Genomic DNA, 21,185 nt, shown 5'->3' with positions numbered 1-21,185 from the left:
CCTTGTCAATGCTCAAACATTTAGGACATATGGGGAAGTAACTGTAGGTACACACACATATTATATATGTAGTGAAAGAGTCATTGGTGTTTGATATTAGTAGTTTATTAGGATCCCCATTAGTTGTTTCCCAGGTAACAACAATTTTTCCTTGAGTCCCCAGTGTGCAAAACCACATGACACAGAGTACGATTCACAGCCTACAACAAAAATATGAATATAGGCCCAGAACATATTGTGGTCTTATCTATGTGAGGAATATTTCAGCCATATATTGTAGTGCCCTAGTTCAGTCATATTGCTCAACCACTATTAATCTGCATCTTATTGAACATTAACAAAAGTCTTCAAATCCAGTCAGGAAATTAAGATCTTGAAGAAGTGTTTTGATATGCAGAGACAAACACACACAGTTCTTGCTGAGACACTACGTTAGTCTTGACAATACGCACTGTCCTTCCAGTTTGAGACTAGGTGTGTGTGTGTGTGTGTGTAAAGGGTGTGACAGAATGAGAGCAGTTTGAAAGAGCGAGACAGACTGCCAGGCGGCCGAGACTCTGTGTCTGCTGCTGTTTCATCTCCTGCTGGTTTTAACCACATGCTTAAAGCGGCTTCACAGCGCGCTGTATTCCAAAAGATCTCACTTTTAAGAAAAAAAATCCTCATCATTTTCTGTCTCTAAAATTAAGAGGATCTAGTCTGTTAGAATTATTGCAGTCAAAGTCTAAAATTGCTGCTGGAAGAAGTGCTATGATGGGTTGTAATTGGTCTTTTCAGTCCTCCTGTGAGAGCACGGGCTGGTGTTCTTAATGGTAGAAGATGCTTTCATTTTTCTTTTCTTCATCGTTTTTCTTCCACCCCTCACTCTACTCTTCACATAAAGTCTCTTGGGCCAAGATAGTCGACCACACACTAACCTTTCCACGTTTCATGTCCCATTGGTTCAGCACCAGGGCCAAGTGTAGTTCATGAATTTGTATAAATAAGTGTCTGAACCTTCAGACAGACAAAGTGCAAAAAACCTTGCTGTTCCCCAAGGTGCATGAATAAAAGAACTAAAGGAATTGAAAAAAAAAAAAAAAAAATCAGCTCATTTTCAAGAACAGTTGATAAATATCCACTATTAAAAAGCAAAATGTTTGGGCTACAGTGGGTGTCTAGTTTTAATATTAAAGCTTTATCAGTTCTCTCAAGAGAAGTTTTTTTTTTTTTTCTTTTGAAATCAGAGATTTCTTAAAAGCAAGGATACATCTGTGTGCCTGTTTGTGCAGCATCCAGAAGAGCTCGGTGCTCAAGTCATTTCCACATAAAGCCAGGGTAAATTTGAAAACTCCATTTTGGTGTCCAACTCAAAGGTCACACTAGCATTTTCAGACCATTTTCCAGAAAACTGAAATGCCCTAAAACACTTAAAATCCCCTGTCAAGCTCATACATGCCTGTGCACACGTCCCGTGCATCCTTGATCTTAGACTACAGCCAAGATCACATGACATCCTACATAAGCATTCAAAAAAAAAGCTGTTTTCCCCATTCACACTACCACACTGGACTTGTGTTTTCAATTTAAACAACATAGACAGCATTTTTGAAAATCCCTATTTTCATGGGCGGTAAGAGCTTGTTTTTCTGTGGATGGAAAGCCAAAACAAGAAACACAGCACTTTCAGATTTAGCAGTCTTGATTTGGAAAAGGCCTTGAGGCTCTCGAGGGGACACTTTAAACCATGTTGCACTTCTGTCCGCACCTAATCAGGGCTATGAGGGGAAAATGGCTGAAAAAAAATCTCCCCTGTTTTTAGCCAGGAAAAAAGAAGCTTTTCATAGCTCTGCAGGTGTACGTGAGAGAGTGCATAATGCCCTTTGTGTGTGTTTGTGTGTGTGTGTGTGTGTGTGTGTGTACGGAAGAAGAAGTAAACAGTATCCATTCTGCTTTTCTCAGGTGACAACAAGACAGCCGTTTGCTGTACCTTCTCCTGCTCGCTGCAGAGAGTTTCAGTTTTACATACTAACTACCTCATTTTCTGCAACATTTGGGCTCTCCCAGTCCACTGACTGCAATGCAGCATTTCACAGTTTATTGACAGCAACAACAGTGAAGCACTTGAGAGAAGAAAACAAACCATGGTCCACCATGATTTTTCTCAGTCTTCGTTTGAGTTGCACAGTGCTCAAGACACTGATGTGAATCTGAAGTGATTAAAGATGGTGGTAATACACAGATCAAAGAGGAGAAAATATAAATGGAGCTTATAAAGCTATACTAGCAATAATCCAGTGGACTGGGTCAATTTACAGTCAGTTTCTAATTGTATTGTATGCTAGTTTTATTGTTTCTCTCAAGTACTCCAACACAGCACTTTTTCTGATTAAACAGTGGTTTAATACATTCACCACTGGGACGTCCCAACTGCTTTATCCCAAAGGCAGATTTCTGTGTTAGTCTCAGCACAAACTAACACTTTGTGTTTTCAAAAGCTAAGAAACTATGTGGGCTTTTCCTTCTGTAGTAAATTCTTATCTTTCTGTTCCTCTCCAGGGTCGTCTGCTGAACCTCAGCTGTTCCACTGTGCCCACATTTGTGCTCTCCATCACGGCCACCACCCAGGTCAACCAACTGATTAATCTCTCTGATTTTTAACACTTGGAATGTATTTTGCATTCACTATACTGCTTTGGTAATATTGCTCTCTATTTAACTGTCAGTCCAATAAAGTGAAATCGTAAAAATAAAGTTGTGTGTGAGAGTAACACTTGTGTGTGTGTCCAGGCCCTGGCTCTGATAGAGCTGTACAATGCTCCAGAGGGACGCTACAAGCAGGATGTTTACCTGCTGCCCAAGAAAATGGGTAAGACTCATTTGTCAATCTCACTTTCGATTCAAATCTGTGTTTCTTGCTGGATGCACTCAGTGCTCGTCTTCGTATTCGTCTTCTCTCCTTCCGCCTCTTAAACCTCTCTCCAACTCCTATCTCTCAATCCCTTTCTATCCCTCATCTATGTATCTCTTTCTCTCTCTTTCCTTAAAGCCCTCAGCTGGCACTTGTGTTGTTTTCCCGTCTCTCTACTCCCCCCCTCCTCTCGTCTGTATCAGAGGAGCTGCCCAAAGCTCTGTCCTCACACTCCTTCACTCCTCTGAACCACAGTAAACACACTCAGCCCTTGGCAACACCACTTGACTGGAGAACACACAGGGAGAGCGGGAGGTAGGCTGGCTGTGGCTGCTTATTAGAATGAAAAATTACATAAGCAGCATTGCCAAGCATATTTGGGCAAGAATAGGAAGTAAAATCAATGATCGAGGAAAGGAAATGTTTGCATTATCTCATAAACACACCCTGAGGTATACAGACCCATTGATCCATTTTCCCTAACAGTCACCATGAGTAGTTCAGAAGCCACCAACAAGGAGATGGACTGATGGAGTGAAGTATTGGGGCAGACAGAGGGTTTGTTTTTGTTTGGCGTACTGCCCCTGTTTCTGTAGACAATGCATTCAGTCTCATCTGCCCCATTCAGAGCTGTCTCCCCTGATAGCGCGTAATTTACAGTGGAATGAATCCCATTTGTGTGTATGCAGCCAGCAGCTTGGCCGCAGCACCACCTATCACAGTTTATGCCTTCCGATGTGTGTTGATGTGTGTGTGTGTGCGAGAGAGAGAGACACACACACAGAAACACGGAAAGAAAGAGAAAGGGAGACAAATGTAGGTCATCCTGTCAGTGTCGGCTGCTGCTGCTTACAGCACTCACTGACAGAGAGATGATGGAGAGACGGAGACATGAGGATTGAGGAAGGAAGGAAAGAATGGGAGAAAGGATGGGGGGAGGTAGAGAAAGTGAGATGAGGAAAATAAAATGAGAGGAAGAGGGAGATGGATAAAAAGAGACAGCTAATCCCAGAGCCATCCCTGATCTCCCCTTCCTCCTCACAGTTGAATGACTAATCAACTACAGACACTCGGTGAATTTTAACATGTTCTCTGTCTGTCTCCACGTCTGGCTGTCCTCCCGTCTCTCTGACTCTCTTTTCTCTCTCTTCTCCATCCAGATGAGTATGTGGCCAGCCTACATCTCCCTACGTTTGACGCCCATCTCACCGAGCTGACTGATGAACAGGCCAAGTATCTGGGCTTGAACAAGAACGGGCCCTTCAAGCCAAACTACTACAGGTATTATTAACCTCATCAACACACCTCAGACCTTCAAGTGGTTAGAGAGATGATCCAGCATGAAAAATGTGACTCATGTATGTCGTGGAGCAGCCATCGTGTATCTATCAGCAGCCATGTGTCCTTGAGCAAAACACTGAATCTGCACCAGCTTGCTCACTGAGTCATGCGAGCATCAGCTAAATACCTAATTATGTGACTTAACAGATTTGTTCATCTGACTGTGGTGACCGCTGTGCTCGGATATACAGTACATATACGTATCTATATCTCACAGCAGCTGTTGTGGAAGTGAACACAGGGAAGTTAAGAGATGAGTATTTTAGCCAGCCAGTTGAAATCTGTAGCTCCCAAAGTAGGAAAGAGTGAAAACTAGCTGACTATTTGCCAGAATGATGAGTCAAATTGAGAATTGCCAATCACAGTAACAAAATGACAAGCATTTGGCATGTGGCTGTTGTTAATGTTAAGCCCTGTTACTGATATTAATTATTATTTTAAAGAAAAACATCAGCTTAACAGTAAATTGTTTACTTGAATATGTGGCTTTTCTAAGTATTGGGTGATGTTTATTCTGCGTATGAAGATTCATAAACACTGCATTCGTTTACAAAGGATCATACCAGTGATTCTGAATGTCTTACGATTGGCTGTGTAAAGCATTTTTTCCTTGGACTGTTTTCTGACAGCGAGACCGTATCACTCCGCCCAATTTGAATGGCGGAGTGAGGAAAGTTTGCAGTCTTGGAAAGTTAATTTTCATATCACTCTGGAATGAATGGAAAGCAGCAGCTGGATAAAAGGCAGGAAAAATTATATCGGCACTCTAGAATATACGATTGGTCGATATTACGCTGATAATGTAAAATCACTGGTATGGTCCTTTTTAATCACTCTGCAGGCCTAAAGTTTACAGTAAACAAAAATGCACTACAACAACCAAAAGGAAAAAAAAAAAAAAACAATTGTTACTCATTTTTACTGAGTAATTAATTAATTATTAGCTGTCATTTAAATGAAATGAAATCAAAACAAATCTAATCATGAGCAGATTATGGCAGATATGACAAACAGACAAAAAAGCAGACAAAGCATGAATCAAAAGAAGAGAGCAGCAGGAGCAGCAGAAGGCTTCAGCGCAGGCAGATGATGATCAGCCACCGAGCTGCAGTGTCAGGCGGGACAGGAGAGGGGGGCGGCCCACCTGGGAGTGGGCGGACACACTCATACACACACACACAGGACACTCAAAATTCAGGGGCGAGAGAGGAGGAGCGACTTCCATCCTGACTTAATTTCTCCTCTCCTTTTTTTTTTTTTTTTTATTCCAGGTATTAAACCAATGGCAAGGTTGGACTGAAGAAATACCAATACTCCACAAATCGCACAGACCCAGAGAGAGGAAGAGGAAGAGGAGGAGAGGAAGGAAGGACAGAATAGTCAACACACCTGCTTTATATACGGGGGGGAGGGGGGAGGACGGGGAGGGAGGGGCGTGGCTTTCCCTGCGCTTTTGGCAGTCGTTTTATTTATTCACGCTAGACGACGATAATAATGATATTAACTCTAACTTTGCGGAGCTGCTCCTGCCATTCGCTGCTAGCTAGCGCCCCGTTACGTGACGACATCTTCTCCTGGAGGATGTTTTCTTTTCTTTTTTTTTTTCCTTCTTCTTCCTCCTCCCCATCATTTCATCGCCATCGTCTCTTTCTCTTTCGACGCTCATTTGTGTGTCAAGTCGTACGTAATTCCTCCACCCCCCTCTCCCTTCCTTTTTGCCAGATCTTTTATTGTTTAACTACTAAAGATGACATTATTGACGCTAAAAAGAGATATATAAAAAAAAAAGAAAAAAAGCATTTAAAAAAAATCTGTGTGAATGAAGATGATTTTTGAAGATTTAGTGATGGACACTTTTTCCTGTCCCTCTTTCTTTTTCTTTTTTTTTTTGTCTTTTCTTTTCTACTTGTGATTTTGTTTTTCTGTTCTGTGATACTGACAGGGCGGGGTTAGACCTAGCGGGAGGGGTTAGGCGGGATCTCAGGGTCCAATCATATCTCTCTATTTTTTTTTTTTTTTTAATTTGATTGTTTCATTGTTTTCATTGAGATTTACTGTTTCGTCTGTTTTTAAACCTTTTTTTATGCGTTCTGTTCCCTCAGATCAAACTGTAGTTCATCATTTTCGTTTAGTATGACTGGACAGTGACGGGACGGAGGCCCCGGCTTCCCACCTGTCACTCATAATTGCAGTGAAACCATCTCATTGGCTATTTAACTTTGCTCTCGGCTTCCAGCTGCTCACATGTCACCAGTGTTGAAGTAACGAAAAAGTATTTTCAGCCAGTGAGAGGCTATCCTTCTTTTTGTTTTGTTTTTCCTTTTTCATGAATTACTATACTGTATTAGAAGCATGGCAGGTTGTCAGATCATTACAAGGGGTATATATTTAGATATTTATATAGAAATTAAGATTTTTCTATCTTTTTTTTTGTTGTTTTCCTGCGCCATCTATTATATCATTACCTTTGGAAAAAAAATCAACTTATGTCATTAGAAAGATAAGCAATTTAAATGTTCTATGATAATACTAAGTGTAATAAATGTACTGAAACCGTCATTTTGAATACTGTGACAGAGAATATTTACAGAAAGAGATACCAAATGTACAGTACGTTGCTGCCTGTCCGGTACTGAAATACTCTCCTTCAATCAGGTCCTCATTTAAAAGTATGGTGCTGTTGAGATATACTATACTTGCTACACAAACCACAATCTTTTTTGGTACCTACAGCTACATGGTCAAGGGGTACATGGGTTTAAATGCCAGGGAATCAGCACATTAACAGAAAAGAATCACATGCAATTTGTAAGAAAGTGGAAACCTAAATTTTTTCATTTGACATCTCCACCAAATGCACACATTTTCCAATCTTTGCAAATGTGTGGGGTTTTTTTTAGTAAAAGGGAATTTCCACCTTTTTTTTTTTTTTTTTAAAAGCTCTTCAAAGTCAACATGTCATTCCCTGAGCAGTTTCTAGTTTCCTCCTGTTTTCTCAACAGGGGACTGAATTCTCCTGCTATGAAAAAGCAGCACAGTCCTCATCCTCGGCAGTTCGTCCCCAGCTGACCCGACGGAGGAAATTAGAAAGTCGTGACGGTTATTTCACCTGACAGCCAGTGCATCCGGCCGCTACGGGCTCTGCACCTGAACCAATCCGATTCCCCGCTAGCCTGCTGGGAGATACTGCCAGCTTTGCCGTAACAGAGTGGTCTCGAAAGGCTTCAACACATGCAGGTCTGGAAAGTTTGCTCAAGTCTGGAAAATCAATTTGACCACTTCCATGGTCTTGAAAAGTCAGAAATTGCACCGAGTGTCTGTAGACATACGGGGGGGGGACTACTTTTTACTCAGTCTACTGACACACACCTGTATGCCTGCACACTTCATCATTGCAAAGAATACTGTTCAAATCTTCAAATTCAGTTGAAAGAAACGGACTGGAAACCATATTTTTTAAAGCATTTAGGAACCCCGCACATAAATCTATGCCACCATGCAATTACAAGGGCCTATACTGTGTCATCACCACCCATACAACATCGATCTCACGTTGTTCCCAGCCACTGTTTGTACATTTCTGACTGTCTCTCTCTCTCTGTCACCCACGTCCATACCACTTCTGTCTCCTCGTGCCGTTGAGAATCACCTCTTTAAAGTAGTTTATGATGATCTCTTGTCGATGTAGTTGTTATACCCATTGTCTTAAGTCTTATTTTTTTTTCCTTTTGTGTTTGTGAATATGTGCTAATGGGTATATGGTTGCCTGAGAGAAAGTCGGGGTGATTAAAAGGCACCGGCGTGTGTGCGCGTGCGTGCGTGCGTGTGTTTCTGTCTGTCTCTGTGTGTTTGTGCACAAATAGTCTCCTGTTTTTTGTAGGACATGGTTGCTTCATTAACAGCTGCCTCAGGATCCTAGCCTGTGCGTTAGGGGGAGAAACCATTTTTGTCGGCCGTGAGCTGACCAACACATGGGTGGGAGGGGGACGACACCAGCATCGTATATGTATATACATAATATACAGATATGACAACCTCTAAAGTATAGGAACAAAAAGCAGAATCAACTCCTGTATTTATTGTTGTAAATCCTCATACAGTGCAAACTGGCAAAATTCTCAAACATGTTTAAGTTGTCTAAAAAAAATAAAATAAAAACCTATGTTTAAATATTGCAAGTGATAATGGTAGATGAGCAATAATTAAAAAAAATTCTGTAATCTTAATGAATAAAGATGTAAAAAATTGTTATCATCTTGCTGTCTTTTTTTCAGTGTATTCCATCTAACGGGAAAAGATGCAACTTGAAATGCATCCTATCTATTTAACATTTTTTTGGATTTTTCATGTTTGAAATTTTTGGAAGAATTGAAGATATTTTGCTGTGAATTTCAGATTCAAACTTTTTTTTCCCCCCTCAAATAACCCCTATGTCACCGTGCACAAACTGAACCCTAGTTATTTCTCCCCTTGCTGCAATAGATATTTATATTTTTGACGTGCTATTCCAGCGTGTTGTGACAGTGACTCGGTGTCTCTGTTGAGGAGTCCACTTCTGTGCAGCTGCCATTGTCTGTCACGGCCATAATGACCTAATCCAAGTCCTCCCACACACACCACATGCCCTGCAGCCAGCAGCCAGTGTTCACGCAGGGACATCTCTGACACACACACACACAAACACACACACACACAGAGTTCAGCTGCCTGCAAGCCTTCATTTATTGTTGCCACATAAATATCTGTTTCTCTCTCAGGGTTAAAGGGCCAGTTAGACCTGTGTGGAATCAAGATATAATTTTAAAGCCCTTAAATGTAACACAAGGCATCTAGTTTCAGGTTTTCCTCTGGTTTTCTCACTCTTAATGTCCATCCTGATACTGTGAGAACTCAATCCAACATGACGTGAGAGTGCAGAAGCGCATATTTTGAGGCTGCAGGAAATTTATGTACATGAGTAATACTTGTAAATGGAGTTAAACAGACCTAGATTTTGAACAAGAGGAGACATTTCCATCTACAAGGCAAGCTCTTATTTAAATTGACCCAAATTTTATCACTCAAAGGAAGAGAGAATGTGTCACATTTAGCAAATGGTGTTATGAATGCATTAAAACATATGATAGGCTGTAAAAATCATTGTTTATCCAGGAACAGGTTTGCTGAGCTCTTCCGGGTCTTTTTCACAATCCAACCCAATCAACTCCATTACCGCAACAGGGGCTCAAGTGCCTTGCTCAATAGCAGGTCAGCGTGAAGAGAGAGCATTACACTAATTCACTTTCCATATCAATCCCTCTCTCCATTTAATTCCAAGGCACTTAACATGAGCCCCCTTTTTACGGCCAGCAACAGCTTCACCGAGGTCATTAGTGAAGAACCACAGGCTTGTTACGCCTCATCTCCAGCTTAAAAATAAAACCCTCCTCATGCATGCTTTGTGGGTAATCTGGTTTGTTGGATTTTTTTAGCTTTGATTGTCCAAATCAGTTCAATCACAAGATTCATTTAATCATGAGGAAACCCACCACCCGTCCCCCGAATCCCCATGTGGTCAAGTTCACACAGCAGGGCGACATCGTCCCGGCCCCCGCCTTAATTAATCTGTACAATCCAATCTGATCATCTTAAGTGTTTTAACGCCCCGTAAAGCCTATTGGGCGGGTAGGCGTGCACCGTGGCAGCCACTTCCACTGATCAATAATTCAGGCGCTCCTCTGAGGGGAGGATGAAAGAGGAGAAGAGCGACCGGCCAGACAGCCCACCTCCAGCCCAACCTTTATACTCCAGGGACGGGACGGGGCACCGAGGGGGCGTCCTGCCACCTGGACAGCAGACTGTGTTACGCTGCTGGTTTGTTTTTGTTTTTCCGAGGAGGATCAGCTTGTCTCATATTTATGTGATTTGTCACCAAGCTGAGAAATCAATATTAGTCATCAGCCAAAGGTGGCCGGTTTTGGCAGCTGCTGCTGTTTGTCTAGCTCAGCCACTTTGGCAGGTACCCAACATGTAAAGCTCAGTCTATCCCAATATTAACACACACTGGTATTTTTCATTTTATTGTGCATATTATCTTCAAGTTCAATTCCAGTTTAAGTGAAGTTTCCAGTGATGTTTTTGTTTTGCATGTTAACAAAATATAGTTTTAGCTCATATTTAGTGGTGTAGCATTTCAGGATGGGAGACAACTGAAAGCTACATCTTTTATTAGGATCCAACCAGGGGTGATGTTACCGTACAGAGTGTCCTGTCACTGGAAACTCACAGGTTTGATCTCTGCAACAGTCAGGAGGCCTTCAACATGCATTGGGCACCTCAGCAAAACCCGTGTGTAGGTAAACAGTGGCAACCTGACGTGCACAACTGCGAATCCCTAATCACAAAACATTTTTCCAAGCTCTGACTCATTAGTCATTCAAGTTTGCACACAACTCACTTATGGAGATGTGCACTTCTTTTTTCTTTTCTTTTCTTTTTTCCTCCAAATTTTGACGGTCAATGTCAGTATCTCATTAAGTGAAACTCATTTATAAAGCGCTTTCATCCAGCAAGGTCGTATGAAAAGTGCTTTGCAGAGAGCACTCACACAGTCAGATGCTGGTCTGTAATTTCCTGGCAGCCATTTACAATCAACATGAATATACTGACCTTGTCCAAAACCCCCATGTAAAAAAATCTCTATAATATTCCTCGAGGTGTTTGCTTTGGGAGGTTAGTGAAATTACAGTTACTTTATCACAGGTAATGGGATGTTTTTACCTAAATGACCAGGCAATCATTCTCCTGTAATTAGTGTGAATGCAGCATGCACTTTATAGGCCTTGGTGTGTGTCTAAAATGTACTATAGGTTAACCATGGTTCCTTTCTGCAAGGGAAGTCACTGACAACAAGCATAGGGACACTTCCCTGTTGGGGCGAAAACAATAACACAACTATGCAGCAATAACAGCCTTGTTATTTAGCTTGACGCCAGTCCAATTTGTCCAATTTGTTCCATGAGGGTTTTCAAAGGCCAACAGGTCATTAGGGAATGTTCATGTGATCTTTCAATTGAGGAGGAAACATGAAAACCACTTCAATCGGGAGTTGCGAGGTTCTTCCCCTCGCCGGCAGCGTGCGTAATGCTGCTCTTACTGAGGCGCTATGAATTATGCATGGCGGCATTATCACCCATCAGCCCCGCAACGCTCACTTATTGACCCCCCTTGTAACACGACATGGGTTTATTTGCGTCCGCCCGGCTGATGCTTGCCTTTGCTGACACGGTGGCCGCTCCGCCTTGCAGCTCTCGCTCTAGCCCCGCCCTCCCGCGGCGCTGCGAGACGGCGTATCAAACGCACCGCGGGAGAGGGAAGAGGAGGAGGTGGAGATCCTCAACTTGGACTCCAGAGTCGGTGCGGTACAGCCTCAGCGCCTCACCGGACCGGTATGCACTATCCGCGGCGGGGAAAGTGAGCCGAGTGACCGTCAAAGATGCAGGCAGAGGACATGGAGGTACCTATCATTAATAACATTAACGGTAACGGCGACAGACAGAGACCGAAAGGGAAAGATGTGTTCAAGGATCAGCAGAAGGAGTCGGAGGTAAATCCGAGAGGCGTTTGTGTACAATCGGCCACTACAGCACCCATGGTTAGAGTATAGGAACGCACTGGAGGGGTGTGTGTGCGGGTTCGTGTGTGTCCTGTCACTGTGTGTGTGTCTGTGTTGTTGCTGGGGAGCTTTCAAACCAGCCTAATGTGCTTTTTCATGCAGTGGGGAGGCTGTCTTGGGTCGGAAGCATGCGGCCAGCCAGGCAGGCAGGCAGGCAGGCAGGCAGGCAGGCAGACACCGAGGTGTTATTTTGGCGTCCGGCTCCTATAAATAACCCAGCAGTAATCCTACAGTGATTTTCAACGTGGAAAATGCAGGTGGTGAAATGTGGCTGCTGCTGCTGTCAGGACCAGACCACTTTAACGAAAAAAATACTATATCATATAATATTCCTATAGGGACTTGAAGTGTGTGTGTGTGTGTGTGTGTGTGTGTGTGTGGTAGTAGAATTTATAATGACCTTACCATACCTTATGGTGGGCTATTGCTTTGGTCTCTTATGGTATCAGCATGATATTCCCTAAATATTTCATGACATCCCTTTTTTTATCCTAAACTGCATTTTTTTTTCTTTTTTTTTTCTTTTTTTTAAATGGCTTTGTGAAGCATCTTTCAATTCATGCTTGATCTGCTGGCCATGTTTGTTGATGTTTTGATTTCTGATTTCTTTAAGATGGGGATGTATAGTTTTGCTCTCATGTTTGGGTCGTTGGATTTATTACAGGATCAGAATGGCTCTTGTGAGGGCATGATTTGTGTCTCGAAGCCTGTTTTAATGCATGATTGTTTACGTTTTGATTTGTGGTGTCTGCAAAGCGCTAAATTGATAATGCCACAAATCCACCTGAGGAGACTGGGGCAGCCTTTCCACAGATGCATTTTTCCTATCGATTTTTATGCTGAGATGAATAGACGTTTTGTGTTTGGCTTATTGGGCTCTATGGGCCGCCATTAAGTTGTAGCCTGTTTTTTTTTTTTTTTTTGTAAGTCAACACAGCTCACGCTCCCTCTGACAACAGCTCTTCCAGTGGCATAAAGTAATAATTCAACCCCCTCATGAAAAAATGAAAAGAAGATGCATTTTCGTCTCTGGGCTGTTCAACACAGTTACATCAGGGCTGGTGAACAGAGGCACAAGACCCAGTCAATAATATCCTCTAGAAATATGTTTTCTATGAACACATTAAATGGTTTTGAGGGAATTGGAGCATATTCCCCCCTGCAGCCGGGGGATTCGAGGACAGGGGGGTTTGATGGACTGGAGCACTTAGTGCCAAAGCCATGTGGTGATGTTCCCCGCCATGCTGGGTAGAGACACTTAAACCAGTGTCTGCATTGGGACCGGGATCCTGTCACTGTTTATATTGATTTTTCTGTCCAGGTCAAATCTGTGTATGTAAATGGAGACAAACACCAGCCTGTCAGTCAGCGCCTGAACACCGAAAAGCAGAGATAATCACCCCAGATTTTCCTTGTGGGAGGGCTTTCATTGTGGGTCATGTATTAGTTTTGGACACAGTGGTCATCTGCTGTGTGTGTGTGGCATACACTGGTCACAGTGCGGGTGGTCTGCCTTGACATTGTGCCCAGTGTTTGTCCGCCGATGTGGCACAGTGCGTACGGGCGAGCAGAGGCTGTGCCAGTTTGGAGGCAGGACGAGCGTTCATTACCAGTTGGCGACAGACAGAGAGAGAGAGAGACGGGAAAGCGGGGAGGCTGGAGGGAGAGAGAGGGAAGCAAGATATTTGGGCGGCTGGAGGGAGAAAATCAGGGTGACAGAGATGGAGGAGCGAGGGATGTTGACGTCCTGCACGGTCCTGCATCAAACGCCCTCCTCTCAGATGGTTTAAAAGCAAGGTTCACTTCAGGTTCACAACAACAACAACAATGCCACATGCAACTGCGCCCCCCCCCCCTCCTCACTCCACTCCCCGTCCTGTCGGGGTCACAGCAGCCCGGCTCTCCACCAGCCTGCTTGTTTTCTAACAAACTGAACCATCAAACGTTGGGCTAAATAGAGAGGATTGTGCGGTGGCAGTGGTGGATGAACGTTGTGGTGCTGTGCAGTTGGAACAGCTGCCCTACGGCTACAACACTGATTAAGTCAACCAGACCATAATAAGTCTCAGGTTGTTATGGGCGCTTAGGGGCAGGGAGCGCACAGCAGTAGAGCCCACTTCATCATTAGAGCTGCTTACTGGAAAACTACCGTACCGACTTTTTGTATAGGCATTGATTGTTTTGTGACAAAAAAACGTGTCAAAAGGTGTTGAAATCCCTCCGAATCTGAGTTATTTATGTTATTTATTTATTTTTCTGGCTTCTGAGCTCGGTGAATCAAGTCAGCAGGGATTAATTATGCTCAGAAAAGCAGATGGTATGTGCAAATGGTAGACTGAAAATAATTTAATGCAATGTGCTTTCATTCAACAATAAAGGCTATCAGCATTGTGATGCCCACTGCTTTTCCGCTATCCCAGCTAAAACACCATCGGCAAGGAAAACATGTGCCAGAAATGTAGAAACTCACGCGAATTTTTAAGACTTGCATGATTTTCAGCCCTTTGGACTTAAGGAGTTTGGTAGCTGATGTCAGTGAAATGCAAAAAGAGAAAGCCGTTTTAGCACCCACTCCTTTATCTAACAACTTTTATATAAACATGGACAAGAAAACAGGACCTTTATGCGTTTCAGGTAAACACGCAGGCTCGATTAGAATAAGAACATTGAGTTACAAGTGCAACATTGGCCTGCAGCCTTCAAGCAGAAAACAAAGCGGCCCAATATTTCAGGGCAGAGGAACTGTATAAAATGTCCTGCTGTAAGAACAAATACAATGGCGTGATTGTGCGCTCTCATTTTGATTTACAGTCCTGTCAGCGTGACTGGGAGTGCTTCAAGTTACAGTCAAGTATCAAGTTATGTCGATACTACAGATACTAAAACACTAGTATTGCTATTGTCTTCAAAATGTTGCAGTATTTACTTGGCATTGACTGTAAGTATTGATTCTTCTGACATTTGTAGTTAGGACAGCTGTATATCGAAGGACGCTGAAGATGAGGAAATCCTGTCAGATATACAGCTACCGGCAAGTAAAGGAAACCTATCCGAGGTTGGCTGAGCAGGTGGGGGGTTCAGTGTCTTGCTCAAGGACACTTTCACAGAAAATATGGCTGTTGATGGATACATCGGCTGCCGCGGTTGAAAGAGTACAACGAAGTGCTCCTCAGGTAGAAGTACTGTTACTTTGCTGATGTTTTACTTTGGTAGAAGTAGAAGCACTGCTGTAAAAATCTACTGAAGTAAAAGTAAAAAAGTACTTCATTTAAAATGCACTTGGAGTAAAAGTCACTGAGTTACTTTTGCAAAACAGTCACTGTATCCGGATCTTTTCCCTGCATTGAGAAAAGGATGAGAGAGCACGGTTCACATGAGATTCTCTTAAAGGTGCATTGCGCACAATTGCTAAGGCTTGATTGATGTGTAGACTCTTTGACACATAATGATGGCTGAGTCTACATGATTATCATTGCCACTGATATTATTTCCCTTTTTTTCCCCGATACGTACTCCTTGACTGTAAATAGTCCTCGCCTCCATCGATCACCTGCAGTTTTTCATGGTGCACTACACCTCTCATTGGAAATGACAAAAAGTGCATCAACAAAGTAGAACCGGATTCCTCCTCTCATCTTTGCTGACTGACATTTTATTGTGAAAGGTTCCAGAATCTGTCATCGAAATACAACACTCCAACAATGTACTTGTAAAAGTAAAATGACTGACTTTAGGAAATTGGGCAAAACAAGTACAAGTACACAAAAACCTACTCGATTACAGTAACATGAGTAAATGCAATTAATTACCTCCACCTCTGGAAACCTCTTGTCTTTTGTTGACATAAAGGTCAATTTAACTATGAGACCAGCATGCCTGATGTCTCTTTTTCATGCACTGGAGTGAGCAGAGGAGGAGAAGTGGAGATTAAAAAGCGAAAATCTGTGGAGAGTGTGACATGTCCAAAACAAAGCCCATGATCCCAGCGGCTCAGAGCCACTCTCGGAGCTGCAGGTAGTTTTTGTTGAGTCATCCGCACTCCCAAGTGGCTCTCATCTCCTCCCGGTTTACACGTGCAAACTGATGAGATAAAATCGACACGGTTTGACTCGGTGCCGTAAATAAGCCGGAGTGCAAACTGCCGTTGACTCCTTTTCCAGATGGATATTTATAGGTTACAGTTACATGACAGCACACTCTCACTCACACACACGGCAGGTTAAATAACAGTTATTTAACTATGCTGACTAGGAAACACATCCTTATTTACAGGGATGGCCCGGGGGGAGTAGTCACAGTGTTAGACACATCAAACACTTGGAGCGCCTTGGAGCTTCGCAGCGCTGCCACAGCGGGGGCGAGAATATTCCTCATTAACATACGATGAAATTTTAATGATCCCCGTGGGCAAATTGGGGAAATTCACTTCCCCTGCCCAAAAGGTGCACGGATTAAAACCGGCAATCTTTCAACCACCGGCCTAATTCTTTTTCCATCAGACTGCCACCGTACCCGACAGAAATCGAGCTCAGGTTTCACTGACAAAACTCTGCATAACACGATATATTCCGTTGTCTCTGTGCATGAGCAAGTTGTCGCCACATTTCATGACTGTGTTACAGCGTCAGTGGCTGGGTTATGTGGCTGCGTGCTTCTTGTTTAATATTGTTGTGCTGGCCTTGATGTAATTATGCACACTGTAAACTGCCTGCTTCTGCACATTTGAGAGAAGAATTCGTTCGGCAGAGTCTGTGTCTGTCTCATTCGATGGCTATGCAGCAAATGTGTGTGTGTGTGTGTATGTGTGTGTTGAAATCTCATAACTACCAGTTGTGTTGATTTTTTTTTTTTCCACTCCAGGCTGGGCGATATATCGATATCATGGCTTGAGACTTGATTTTAATATCAAGATATGGCATTAATGTTGTCTTTTTTTTGCTTTTAAAGGCGTCAGCACTTGTGTTTTCTTGAATAAGAGCCGCAACCTCATTAGATTGACTTTCATTACAGTAAAGGGAAGCAGATTTCTGAACTTATTAGTCTGCTGTAGCTGTTCTGGCATTTGCCTCTACCTGCTTAGTCATCACATCCACATTAGTAATGACTGTTTATCAGCATTTCTTGTGTGTAAATATCTTATGAAAGCACCAATTGTCGTTCTTCACTTGAGTTTATGAAACCCTTTTAGTAACCGCTGAATATTGTCAAAAAGGCTAAAAAAACCACGCTGATTTCCTTTTGTTTGACATTTTGGAGATACAAGGTTTTCCCCAGGTGGTGATCATATGTGTTGGTGCAGTTGCACGGAGTTATGAGAGTGTTTGCATGGCCCCTCATGTGTGCAGGCTGTCTGGAGAGCACGTGCTAATCATGGGGTGAGACTAATGTCAGAGCCTTGAGAGACCCTCGACTGGATCCAGCTGCTAATCCGCTCTGAAATGGAGGCAGCGTTGACTCCTGCTCCTTCCTCCTCCCCCCCTTCCTCCTCTTCACTCCTTCCACTGTGCCGGCAGCGCTGTATTGTTACTGTTTGGCTGGGGTGGCATGTTGAAATCTTAAGGATGCTTATATTCTCTAATGAGCTACGCTGACGAGGTGAATCCATGAATCCACTCCGACCATTCAACTTTGATTTCCATCATTAAATCCATACCGACCACAGCGGACGGGATGTCAGTCTGAAGAGAAGCAGACAAGTTGGAGAAGTTGGAGGTAATTGAGATGTGGCTTGCGCAACACTGGGCACACTCAGAAGCAGTGTCCCTCAGCAGCCACACGTCCTGCCACAGTGCCCTTAAGCACCTGTCATTATGAGCAGCTCGTGTCTAGGTGTGAAAATGTAAATGGCTTATCGAGGCTGCCTGGAGACACCCTGTCCAGCGGCCAATCAGCAACTCGGAGAGCACATAAACCGTGCCGATGGGGGGGAAAACTGTGAAAGAGCCTGAAGCGTGTGTGGGTGATGTGTGGAGCTGAATCGTGCATGTGTGACTGCAAATCGAGTGCAGCGTCATGGTGGGTCTCGCAAAAAAAAAAAAAAAAAAAAAAAATGGGACTAGCCTACTGTATGTTTTCAATGTCTGTTAAAGCGTGGGTGTTTTTTTTTTTTTTTTTGACGCCAAGAAGTGCATGTTTTCTGTCACTGTGTACTCTTTCCTCCGGTTTCAGTGCTTGTGTGTTTGGTTCTTTTCGTTGGCAGAGCTCCATGGAGTCCCCCAACCTGGAGTTTGAATACGGGGACACGGACAGCCTGACCGCAGAGCTCTCAGGTGAGACGGACCAGCCGCTAGACTCAACAGAAACTCAGACTGTTTGTTCTTGTCAAACAAAAAAAAGAAAGCAAAAGAAAGCATAAACCTTGACCAGCGCGTGGTGACTGCAGCAAAAGCTTTCATCCCAGTCACGGCTCTCATACAGAGCTCTCTGCATTTATACTCAGTGTGGCTTTATCAGATTCAGATTTGCCTTTATATGCAGTGCAACAAGGAGGTTGATTCACTAAAGAAGCAGATGAAACACTAAAAGAGAGATTTTCCCATTTACCCCAGTCGGTCCATGCAAGTAGTTTCTGTGGTTTGGCAGTGATGAAAAATCACGTTTGAAAAGCTCAGCAGCAACAGCTCTTCCCAAAAAGACATAATCCACAGCCGTCTTGAATGCTGTGGGGAACTATTTCCTGCCGAAGAACACTGGCAAACTGCATCTGTCCACCTCCAGTTTGTACTCATTGGGGGGTGGATGGATATAGTTTGAAACAGTCTGCAGCAAAACTCCTCAAGGACTGTGGATTGCATCTGTGCCATTGTTTTTGGAAAGTAAGTTTTTCACATGTAAAATATGGACAGACAAAAGAATATCCACCCAGCATCATTGCATTGGGGTGATGAGAGACAGACTGGAAACCTCACCAAATCACACAAAATTGAACTGAATTGAATTGAAATTTGTATTTTTTTTCTTTTTCTTCATTTTCTTTTCTTTATTTGTTTATTTATTTATTTTTTTTGGAGGCGTTGGGTGGAACTGTCCCTTTAATCGGTGCTGATGCCTCACAAGACAAATTGCAACACCTACATTGCAAAGAGGATGTAAAACACTGTATGATGATAAATGAGTAATAAGAAGTGCTTCGGCGTAAGCAGCATTTGCATAGACGGTCACTGTTAAGGCGCAAACTACAAGTTTGGTTAAAAACAAGAGTCGAATGATGGCAGATGGCAGACATAAAGTGACAGATGAGCGGGAAAACACAAGTGGACTGATGGCTCGGCAGCGAGGAGTTTACATAATTCCCATTCTGCACCGGCAACTTTTGTGAGAGGCAGCAGACACACCAGAGAGGGACAGTGAATAATGGCATTGATTTAAACTCAAGATAATTGCCCTCGCTGGTGGATGGCAAGTGGCAGCGTGTTTGCTTAGAGGCAGTGGCTTGCACGCACACACTCACACACACACACACAGTCACACACACATGCAGGCACCAACACAGGCCGACAGTTGTAGCGACAGCTCCTCCGGGTAGAGGAATGACTCCTATCACAGTGGGAGGAGATGCAGAGGGATTTACACGGCGATGTGACAGATCCCTACGCCGAGATCTGCAGAGGTGGCTCGGTGAAACGGGAAGTAAAAAAAAAAAAAAAACACATCTGCCAGTGTGTGTGTGTGTGCTTGTGTGTGTGTGTGTGTAGTACCGAGCCACACCCAGAGCAGCTCTGTGAAACCGAGAAAACTGACCTCAGACTTTATCTTTGTCTGCCGCAAAGGAAGTGACACCAGAACAGTTGTGGACAATCTACCATGTAGTTTCATTTGCAGCCGTATTTTTTGTTGACCTTTGACCTCTAAGACTAGTCAGAAGATGTTAGTACCTGTTTACCTTTAGCTGCTCTGGGTGTTAATGAACCCCACCGTTTCCTACTGTTTCTATTGTATTGCATTGCATTCTGCCCTACTCTGTTCTCTGTGTGTGTGTGTGTGTTCACAGAGCTGTACAGTTACACAGAGGAACCAGAGTTTGCCCTGAACAGAGACTACTTTGAGGAAGACTTCAAGAGCCATGGTACTGTGTGTGTGTGTGTGTGTGTGTGTGTGTGTAAAGTCTGCTGCATGACCTCAGCTAAGCTTTTTGTTTGCGTATCCCTTAATGTGTTTAATGTGTTTCCGGGAGAGAGTGAGCCAGTAAGACAGATAAACAAGGGTGTGTGTGTGTGTGTGTGTCTGTGAGAGAGAGAGAGAGATGATTACCTGAAGGATCCCAGGTGTGTCGTTCCCCTCTCTGTCACTGGCTCACAGGGAGAGCTAGACAAAAGTTAGCTGTCAGCACCGATCTGCTGTGTGTGTGTGTCAGAGATGGAGAAAATGGGGACAGAAATAGTCACACACACACACACACTTTTTCTTTTCTCAATTTCATCTGTGCAGCTCCAGGTTTGCAGCCCTGTATCAAACAGAATCCCATGCAGTGCAGCGAGCGCCTGCTGTCACCTCCCGTGCGAGCGCTGCTGCATCACCACTGCTGTTATTTATCACACAGACCTTGACACGTCCTGCCGTGGTGTGACAGCCGCTGACTGACACACCGTTTGTGCAGCTCTGAATGTCCCGCTTGTCAAATTTAGTGTCGGCTCAGTGCTTGATAAGTGCTCAAATGGAGGGCTGATGCCAGCAAAACAAAGTCCTGTAGATAGAACGTCTTTGTGAAAGGTTTTACTTTTCCAACACAAAACTCAACAACTCTGCCCTGGAAAGGTAATACAAGACACCACTGGGAGTAAATATAATCACTGTTATATTGACACTAATAATTTCATCATAAACAATAATTTATGTGTGGTGTTAATGAAAAAAAACAGTTGTAACTAACAGGTTAGTAACTATATTCTCAAGAAATGAAACGACCATCAATCAACCGTGACTTCTACATTTATAGCATCTTTTATGTAGATTTTATGTAAAGCTGCACTAACTGAAGTTACAAAAATAAGAAGTATTTAATCTGAGCTGACCAAAAAACATAGATTAAGCAGTAATTTGTCAATCCAGCTGTGATCAGATATCAGCTACTGTGCTTATTTCAGTTTCTGTTCCTTGTGTTTAAACAGACCTCATTTAAACTGATCCTTAGCAAGTTTTATTATTGTATATGTAAGCAAGAGAGTTCAATATTTCAACATATTAAGGCTTTTTTTTTTTTTTTTCAATTATTTATTTTTTTTGCCGAAGCGTTTTTACTTTTGGCACTGAACTCGGCTCACATCTCTCAGCCGCGCTTTGAAAAATCAATTTGCTCAACTC

The 21,185-nt window shown here is 43.1% G+C and overlaps 2 protein-coding genes across 7 annotated transcripts in view; both read left to right on the top strand.

Annotated features, from left to right (window-relative positions):
- Nucleotides 1-8,482, top strand: part of ahcyl2b (adenosylhomocysteinase like 2b) — a 51,935-nt gene extending 43,453 nt beyond the window's left edge. For all 5 annotated transcript variants that reach the window (XM_030045405.1, XM_030045406.1, XM_030045408.1 and 2 more), the window contains 4 exons: nucleotides 2,539-2,607; nucleotides 2,770-2,848; nucleotides 4,051-4,171; nucleotides 5,503-8,482. In XM_030045405.1, coding sequence (XP_029901265.1) covers nucleotides 2,539-2,607; nucleotides 2,770-2,848; nucleotides 4,051-4,171; nucleotides 5,503-5,509 — 276 coding nt within the window. In that variant the 3' untranslated portion in view covers nucleotides 5,510-8,482. The remainder of the gene's footprint in view (nucleotides 1-2,538; nucleotides 2,608-2,769; nucleotides 2,849-4,050; nucleotides 4,172-5,502) is intronic.
- Nucleotides 8,483-11,581: 3,099 nt separating this feature from the next.
- Nucleotides 11,582-21,185, top strand: part of strip2 (striatin interacting protein 2) — a 43,081-nt gene continuing 33,477 nt past the window's right edge. For both annotated transcript variants that reach the window (XM_030045404.1, XM_030045403.1), the window contains exons 1-3: nucleotides 11,582-11,816; nucleotides 18,085-18,154; nucleotides 19,876-19,950. In XM_030045404.1, the coding sequence (XP_029901264.1) occupies nucleotides 11,706-11,816; nucleotides 18,085-18,154; nucleotides 19,876-19,950 (256 nt within the window). In that variant the 5' untranslated portion in view covers nucleotides 11,582-11,705. The remainder of the gene's footprint in view (nucleotides 11,817-18,084; nucleotides 18,155-19,875; nucleotides 19,951-21,185) is intronic.

This window comes from Myripristis murdjan, chromosome 23 (genome assembly GCF_902150065.1).
Source record: "Myripristis murdjan chromosome 23, fMyrMur1.1, whole genome shotgun sequence".
Taxonomy (NCBI): Eukaryota; Metazoa; Chordata; class Actinopteri; order Holocentriformes; family Holocentridae; genus Myripristis; species Myripristis murdjan.
The sequence above is the reverse complement of the archived record's forward strand: the minus strand, read 5'-3'. Positions and strand labels throughout refer to the sequence as shown.